The 9,324-nt window shown below is 39.0% G+C and overlaps 1 protein-coding gene across 1 annotated transcript; it reads right to left on the bottom strand.

Moving 5' to 3' along the window:
• Window positions 1–202: 202 nt before the first annotated feature.
• On the bottom strand, window positions 203–3,767 carry TMEM225 (transmembrane protein 225). Its single transcript, XM_036276194.1, has 4 exons — window positions 3,593–3,767; window positions 2,845–2,991; window positions 2,444–2,578; window positions 203–444 (listed from the first exon to the last, which is right to left on the bottom strand). The coding sequence occupies exons 1-4, from the start codon at window positions 3,765–3,767 to the stop codon at window positions 203–205; spliced, it is 699 nt and encodes a 232-aa protein (XP_036132087.1).
• Between the last annotated feature and the right edge of the window lie 5,557 nt (window positions 3,768–9,324).

The raw sequence follows: 9,324 nt of genomic DNA, 5'->3' as shown, positions 1-9,324 counted from the left end.
TATAATATTTATTATATTTCAAACAGTAACAACAGACAGGGATTTTTTAAAAGCCATATTCTGGATTTTTTACAGACCTCAACCATGTCACAGTCATTTACATAGTGCTAAACACAGACAACACAGCGGGAAATATACACAACGCATACACACAAAACTGTTCTCAGGACGATGGGCATATATTGAGTGGTATGTTATCAAATCATAGAGCCCAGGTGACACGGCGTTTCTGGATTTGTGATGCCTTTGGAAAACCTTCCTTTGAATCTTCAGTGTTCATATGGACGATGCTACGAGGAATTGAGATTTGTTCTGGTAACGGAATGACTTGGTTAGAACTATCAGATTGCTGTGTATCTTGACTTTCTCTGGCAGAATTTGTGATGGTGGTCTGGCAAGTGCAAGTATTCACAGATTGCTTGTACTCTAGGAAAGAGAAGATTCCTGGGGAAAAGAGAAGCCAAGGAGGGCAATGAAAAAATAAGAGTCACAAAAATATTTCCCTCTGTGTTGGCAGAGAGACCCTGAACCAAAGCGCAGTGGGTCTCTTTTGAACTGTCCCAAGAAATTTGCAAGGGAGATGCTTTGGTGGAAGAGACTGGTGCAGCCACTATGGAAACACTATGGTGTTACCTCAAAAAGTTAAAGATTGAACTGCCATTTGACCCATTGATCCCACTTTTAGGAATATACCTTAAGAAACCTGAAAAACCAATCAGAAAGAATATATGTATCCCCATGTTTGTAGCAGCACTATTTACAATAGCTAAGATCTGGAAACAACCCAAGTGTCCATCAGTAGATGAGTGGATAAAAAAGCTGTGGTACAGCCCTGGCCGGTTTGGCTCAGCGGTTAGAGCACTGGCCTGCGGTCCGGAGAGACCCGGGTTCGGTTCCCGCTAAGGGCATGTACCTTGGTTGCAGTTTGTCCCTGGCCCTGGTTGGTCGTGCGGGTGGCGGCGGCTCGATGTGTCCCTTTCACATCAATGTTTCTCTCTCCCTCTCTCCCTCCTGCTCTATCTGAACAAAGAATGAAAAAGTGTCCTGGGGTGAGGATAAAAAACAAACAAACAAAAAAGCTGTGGTACATATACACAATGGAGTACTATGCAGCTGTAAGAAAGAAAGATCTCTTATCCTTTGAGATGACATGGAGGGACCTAGAGAGTGTTATGCTAAACAAAGCAAGCGAAGCAGAGAAAGACAAATATCACATGATCTCACTTATTTGTGGAATATAATGAACTAAACAAACTGCTGAACAAAATTGACCCAGAGACATAGAGGTGGGGTACAGACTGACAAACCTCAGAGAAAGGGGATTGGGGGGCGGGGAATAAACCACAGAACTTATATGCATGTATGAATGACCAATGAACATAGACAACAAAGCTGGGGACGGGGCAGGGGGAATGGGGAGGAAGGTGTCAATGGGGGAAAAGGAGAAACATCTATATCAAAAACAAATTAATAAAAAAATAAATAAACAAAACAGAAACATTCTCATAGATACAAAGAACAAACTGATGATTAACAGATGGGAGCAGGACTTAGGCGGCTGGATGAAAAAGGTGAAGGGATAAGAAGTGCAAACTGGTAGTTACAGAACAGTCAGAGGGATATAAAGTACAGCATAAGGAATATAGTCAATAATATTGTAATAACTAAGTATAGTGCCAGGTGGGTACTAGATTATCTCCCAGTCTATAAGTACTTTGTAAATTATATAAATGTCTAACCACTATGCTGTGCACCTGAAACTTGTACAAAATAATATTAAATGTCAACTGTAATTGAAATATAAAAGTCAAAAAACACGTAATTTCACAGTGTGCAAGCCCTCAGGTAATAATAAATAACAAAGTCAAATGCAAAAAAAAAAAAAAAAAAGAGTGTTAAATAACCAGAAGAGTTTAAATACTTCTTAACTAAACAAAATTGAAGATTCTTTTTTTTTTTTTTTTTTAGAGGATATGCTTCTGAGTTAGAAATTTCTAAATAAAATTTTAAAACATTTTTAAAAGAAGAGTCTCCATGGTCGGTGGCTGAACATTTTGTGTTAGACATTGCTCTCTGACCTTGGCACTATACTGTCCAGCCAGGTTACTGTCCTTCTCCACATAAGTGAGCGATCCATATTAGCCACTCTCCTTAGTCTTAACTTTGATGGTTAAGAAATGCGGAGGGGGAGAAACACAGCAGAAAACACGGAAGTAAGGAGCTGCTCTCTGAAGCAAGCATAATGAACATTTCACAGTGTCCTAATTTCCCAGTCTATCCTTATAGGAACTTTCATCAGAGAGTGAGCCCACTTGAACTTTAACCCTTTAAAATGCAAGGATTAGTACCTTTTTCCTCATTCCCCTTTTCCAGCCTTTCACTCTCCCTTCTATCAAGGGTAGGTTAGTTTTTATTACCCATAAAAGACCCTGAATACACTTACCAGAGCAAAAAATGAAGGAGACACTAAGGTAGGCAGTGAAAATGATCCAGGTGATCTTATAACTAAAGTAGTATACGGACTGACCTTGCTTTAGCTTTTGCTGATACAGTAGGAGCGAAGAGAGCAGAAGGGTACCTAATGTCCAAACAAAAGGAGAAAAAACCCTTCTGAGGAGCCATGTCTCTTCTGCTCATCTTAGCCCCAGATATGCCAAACTTCTAAGCCTCCACCCTGTACAAATGCACCTCACCCAAGAATCAGTCCCACTTCAGTGGCTGATTCAATTCAGAAGTTTTACATCTGGGCCAAAAATCTGGGAAGGTCACATTAGTCAGAAACCACAGGTTGGACCCTCAAGCCAAGTATACTTTAAGCCTGTGTTGGGGAAGTCAGGCAGTTACCTATGGAGAAACTGAGGAATACAGACATGAAGTAGACATATTTAGTTTGAGGAATCATATAGGTGAATTGCAAACCCAGGAAGAAATTTTGGAAGCAGGCTGAGCCGAGCACTATCATCATCATTATCCTGACCACTTCCAGGTCACCTGTTGGAAAGCAAAATCTAAATTGAAAAAACAGATGTTTCTTCTAGGCTTATTTCCACCCAGGGGACACAATCTCTAAGTAACAATAGAAATGGGGTGAAAGATTTGATTAAATAATAAGGATAAAAGTGAGGGGGTGAAGAAGCAGGGAACCATAAGCTGAATGGGAGAGAGAACCAAAAATTGTTCTCATCTTTGTGTCTCTACAAGCTTCCTCCTCCTCCTTTTCTTTCTCAGAACTAATTTCCTGTGAAATACTCTAATTTATCATGTTCACCTCTGGCGTCAACATAACTACTTTCCTCTTGCCAGTTGCTTTTCTTTTCTACCCTTATGTTCCTGCTGTGCTGGCCACCCTGCTGCTACTGCCAAGGCTTCTCGGATGTCCAGCAGGTACATCTGTGAACTCCTAAACTTTTCTCCAAAACACAGAATTGGTAAGATTTGGGACTCTGCCTTGACAGTATTGATTGTGGAAGTGGGTACACTGCAGCCTGAGGAAATTGCACTGGAGAATAACGAAGAAGCTGGTAAGGTAAATGGAAGACAAGGAAAGGTGAACTCTCCCTCTCCACCCATTGTTCTATGATATAGCTCTTACCTTTTGGCCAAATAGTAGTGGTCATCCATGGACTGTGGCTTTTCTTGTTTGTTTTTGTTTCAGAATTTATTATAACCCAGTTATTGAGCATAACCCCTGAGGCCAATAAGAGTAAGGCCCAAGAAGAGAAGAACATGTTAATGGCCTGCACATTTCTGGTTGATAAGTGCACCATTGCAAGTGGAGATTTCGAGCTGAAACCACCACCAAGATCTTACATTTTTCTTCTATGATTTAATTAGTCATAAGAAGAAGAGAAAATCTAGACTGTTAGTGATTGCTGAGGCATTGGCCGTGGCCAGAAGCGGAAGTAGCCTATGGAAGAGAGAAGATTAATCCTGCTCTTCACCGCTCCCATATCCCGGCCAGACTGCTGTCAGGGCTGCCAACTGCCATAGAACCATCTGTTGGTTTGACCCTAGACCCTGGGCCTGGCTCAGTGGAAGGAGCAAAGGGACCCACAGTATCTGAGGAAGCTATTAGATATAAAGGGAAATACGATATCACATGTAGAGACAGCTATCAGATACACAGATAACTAAAGACCTGAAAGAAGTTAAACATGCATGACTAATGAGGTATCATTTTAGTTAGAATTATAGGTTCCAAGTCTAGATGATATTATGTAGGGATCAGTGAAGAGCAGAAAGAATTCGGGATCATAGAAATGAGTGTCAGCTAGTAGCGTCACAAAAGGGAATGACCATTCAGAATTTAGGATGTTTTAGAGAAACTTGGTTCCTCATTTGGATAGCCTACAGTGGTTTAATCAGGCAAGCATCCGGAAATAGACCAGTGTCTTGAAACCAAAAGAAATGGACTGGCATACCAAACCATTGCACTCTAATATCACTTATCAAGTATAGACACTTATTTGTCAGAATTGCCTCTGTATCTAGGCAAAGTAAACAGTTTTTGATTCCTTGAAGAGGCAGTCATGGTATGTACTAATCTCAGAATCAGAGAATTTGTACTGAAATAAAAATAATTAAATTACAATTTTTTTAAAGGCTTTTTCTGAACTAAGATGAAAGTCATCTCCAAAACCTGTCTCTGCCTATTTCTTCAACTTCACTGCAAGACCTGGAATTGCTGGATTTCTTTCATTGTCTCAAACACGATCTTATTATATTTTACTTATCTTTTATTTATTTATTTATTTTTATCTTCACCGTAGGACACTTTTCCATTCATGCTCAGATAGAGCAGGAGGGAGAGAGGGAGGAAGAGAGAGAAAAAAACATCTATGTGAGAGAGACATCGAGTGGTTGCCACCCACACGACGCCAACTGGGGCCGGGGATGAACTACAACTGAGGTACGTGCCCTAAGCAGGAACCGAACCCAGGACTCTCTGTCCGCAGGCCGAAGCTCTAACCACTGAGTCAAACTGGCCAGGGCTATCTTTTTAATTTTTAAACCAATGCTCAATATATTTAATCTTACAAAGGGGACAGTTTGGTTAATGAAATGGACTCAGGATCCTGGTTTTAAATGCTGATTCTACTACTAAGCAGCTTTGTGGTCTTACAGATAATGCTTCCCACTACATAAGAATTTTGTAAGGATTAAATGAATTTAGAGATGTAAAGCCCTTAAAAGAGTTCCTGGCACAAAATAAATGATACATAAACAATTAACATAGTATTAAATTGGATTCCCCAAGAAGGAGATGCTAAGGCAGAGATTTGTATGTGGGGAATGTATTGGGAAGTACACCCAGGAACTATACCTGTTAAGTGTTTCAGGGAATCAAGTGTGAGCAGAAGTTGAAATGAGATGCAGTTGCAACACTGAAAATGTTAGTCAACACCACCGAGATCTCTGAATCTGGAGTGGTCCTTTGGAGTCACCCTGAATGGAGCAAGAGAATTCAGTTTGTCAGGGAATGCAGGCTGCTTCTGGACAATCCCTTTATGTCTGGGAAACTACAAGCCTCAGCAGAGCATTTCTGGTGGCCGCGGGAATGGGTTCTCACTCTTCACCACGCCTGTGTAGGAGCCCGCTTGCTGTTAGGGCTGCCAGCTGCCATGGAATTCTCTATTGACTTGATGCTTGACCCTGTGGATTAGTGAGGCAGAAGGACCATGAGGGTAACAGGGAGTACACCATGACAACTTACGTTATTACATTCTTACATATTGATGCTTTCATTTCTATGCAACAGAGCCTAGGGGTAGGATTCCTGGGCTGAGTTATGTCTCTTATATTTTAATAGGTAATGACAGTAAAGATATAGAGATATAGCCAGGTTAAAGAAACTGATAGAAGGTAAGGGATTTAGTGAGATACAAGTTAAAAAAGAAATCAAGTTTCCAGACAGGAAAAACAGCAGGCAATGATGCCATTAAATAAGGTGTAATGTAGCAGGAAACACGGGCTTAGAGAGGAAGAAGTTAGCTAGTACCAGTCTGAGTTACAGAACATACAGTAGATAGAATTCAGTTCAGTAACTCGATTACAGATCAGTTGAAGGATGGCACTTGAAACACATGTGAATGTCATCGTGTAAGGATGTCACACAGATTGCGGAGAGAGCTAGAGGAGATTATGGAGAACAGCAGCTTTTATGAAAAAGAAGAAGAGTCAGAAAGAAGATAGAGAAATTACAGATGTTTCTGAGGAATTTAAAAGAGCCCCCAGTTTTAAGGAGTGATTGGTCCCTAATATCTAATGCTGCAGGAAAATTAAGTTTGGTGAAAACTGAACATATGTCACTTAATTTTACAATTAGAATGCCACTGGTGATTTTAGCCATAGCATTTTCAACAGGACAGAAGTGAAAGCAGAAAGGAGATAGTTTGTTTTTGCTCTTTCTTTACACAGACAACTAAATTAAATAAATAACAACAATGGGAGGGGGAGTAGAACTGTAGCTTCAAGGGGAAAATATGCAATTTTGAAAAAGTAGAGACTAGCATAAGAGTTCTCATGTTCCTTCATCCACCTTCAATGATAAACCCCTGAATTATGCTGGAAAAATTCTAGACAATTTTGTCTTTAAATATTTGTTTTATTAAAAGATAAACCCCACCCCATGGAATTATTTACTATTTCTTTTAAAAAATTTTTATTTATCCTCACCCAAGGATATTTTTCCATTTTTTTGTTCAGATAGAGTGAGAGGGAGAGAGAGGAAGAGAGAGAAACATTGACGTGAAAGGGACACAGTGAGTGGACCCAACCAGGGCCGGGGACAAACTGCAACGGAGGCACGTGCCCTTAGCAGGAACCGAACCCGGGTCTCTCTGGACTGCAAGCCAACGCTCTAACCGCTGAGCCAAACTGGCCAGGGCTATTTACTCTTTTTTTTTTTACCTTAATCTAGTTTACTAGAAGAGTATCATCTTTGTTGATGTTTTCAATAATTCTTTATGCATTTACCAGCTTGAAAATTATTTACAATATTGACTTTATCCCCTAAATTTCTTAAGATAGTTGAAAAATCTTCTTTAATATGACACATTTAAAACATTTTTCTCTATGTATTGCATTTGCAATATCTTGTACATTTTTTCTACATTTTCCATAACATTTGTAAAAATAGATTTTTTAAAATTTATCCTTATTATTGAAAGTATTACAGATGTCCCTCCTTTTTTCCCCACTGACACCCTCCTCCCTGCTCCCATCCCCCACAACCTTCACATTATTGTTGTCTGTGGCTATTGCTTGTGAATATATGCATATAAATTCTTTGGTTTATTTCATCCTGTCTCCTCCACCCTCCATCCCTCTGACTTTTGTCAGTCTGTTTCCTACTTCCCTGTCTCTTGATCTATTTTGTACCTCAGCTTATTTTGTTCATTATATTACACAAATAAGTGAGATCATGTGATATTTGTCACTCTCTGACTGGCCAATTTTGCTTAGCATAATACTCTCAAGGTCTCTCCATGTTGTCTCAAAGGATAAGAGATCTTTCTTTCTTACAGCTGCATAGTACTCCATTGCATATATGTGCCACAGCTTTTTTATCCACTCATCCACTGGGGGACACTTGGGATGTTTCCAGATCTTAGCGATTGTAAATAGTGCTGCTATGGATATAGCAGTGCAAAAACTATTTCTGATTGGTGTTTTAGGCTTCTTAAGATATACTCCTAGAAGTCAGATCACTTGTGTCAAATGGCAGTTCCATTTTTAATTTTTTGAGGAAACACCATGATTTCCCTAGTGGCTGCACCAGTCTACATTCCCACCAGCAGTGTACCTGAGTCCCTTTTACTCCACATCCTCACCAGCACTTGTTGTTTGATGATTTGTTGATGGCAGCCAATCTGATCAGTGTGAGGTGACACCCCATAGTAGTTTTAATTTGCATTTCTCTGATGATTAGTGACCTTCAGCATTTTTTCATATGTTTCTTGGCTATTTGTATGTCCTGTTTGGAGAAGTGTCTCTTCAGGTCCTCTACCCATTTTTAATTTTATTATCTTCCTTTTGTTGAGTTATGTGAGTAATTTATATATTTTGGAAATGAACCCCTTATCAGATGTATGATTGGCAAATATGTTCTCCCAAACAGTGGATTCTTTTTTCATTTTGTTCATGGTTTCTTTTGCTGTGCAGAAGCCTTTTAGTTTGGTGTAGTACCATTTATTGTTTGTTGTTGTTGTTGTTTTTCCTTTGCTTCTCTTGCACTAGGGAATATAACAGTGAAAATTCTACTACTTGTGATATCTGAGATTTTACTGCCTACATTTTCTTCTATAAGTTTTATGGTTTCACACATTGCATTTAAATCCTTTATCCACTTTGAGTTTATTCTCGTGTGTTGTATAAATTAGTGGTCTAGTTTCATTTTTTGCATATACTTATCCACTTTTTCCAACACCAATCATTAAAGAGACTGTCTTTACTCCACTGTATGCTCTTGCCTCCTTTGTCAAATATTAATTGAACATAATGTGTTGGGTCAATTTCTGGATTCTCTGTTCTGTTCCATTGATCTATATGTCTGTTCTTGTGCCAGTACCAGGTTGGTGTGTTTACAATGGCTTTGTAGTATAACCTGTAATTCGGAATTGTGATCCCTCCCATTTTGTTCTTTTTCAAGATTGCTGTGGCTATTCAGGGTCTTTTTTTTTGGTTCCATATAATCTTTTGGAGTATTTGTTCTAGATCTGTGAAGTACGCTGTTGGTATTTTAATAGAGATTGCATTGAATCTATGGATTGCTTTGGGTGGTATGGACATTTTAATGATGTTGATTCTTCCAATCCAGAACATGGTATATACTTCCACTATTTTATATCTTCCTCTATTTCTTTTTTCAATGTTCTGTAGTTTTCTGAGAACAGGTCTTTTATCTCCTTAGTTAAGTTTATTCCTAAGTATCTTAATTTTTTTGTTTCAGTGGTATATGGGATTGTTATTTTCAGTTTCTCTTCTGTGACTTCATCATTGGTGTATAAGAATGCCATCGATTTCTGGATGTTAATTTTGTATCCTGCTACTTTGACAAATTCATTTATTAAATCTAGTGGTTCCTTTTATGGAGTCTTTGGTGTTTTCTATGTACAATATCACGTCATCTGCGAATAATGACAATGTCACTCCTCCTTCCTAATCTGGATGCCTGTTGTTTATTTTTTCTTGTCTGATCACTGTGGCTAAGACTTCCAGTACCATGTTGAATAAGAGTGGTGAAAGCATACATCCCTGTCTTGTTCCTGTTCTTAAGAGAAATGCTTTTATTTTTTTTCCCCATTGAGTATGATGTTGGCTATA

The sequence above is a fragment of the Molossus molossus genome, unplaced genomic scaffold (genome assembly GCF_014108415.1).
Source record: "Molossus molossus isolate mMolMol1 unplaced genomic scaffold, mMolMol1.p scaffold_m16_p_22, whole genome shotgun sequence".
Taxonomy (NCBI): Eukaryota; Metazoa; Chordata; class Mammalia; order Chiroptera; family Molossidae; genus Molossus; species Molossus molossus.
The sequence above is the reverse complement of the archived record's forward strand: the minus strand, read 5'-3'. Positions and strand labels throughout refer to the sequence as shown.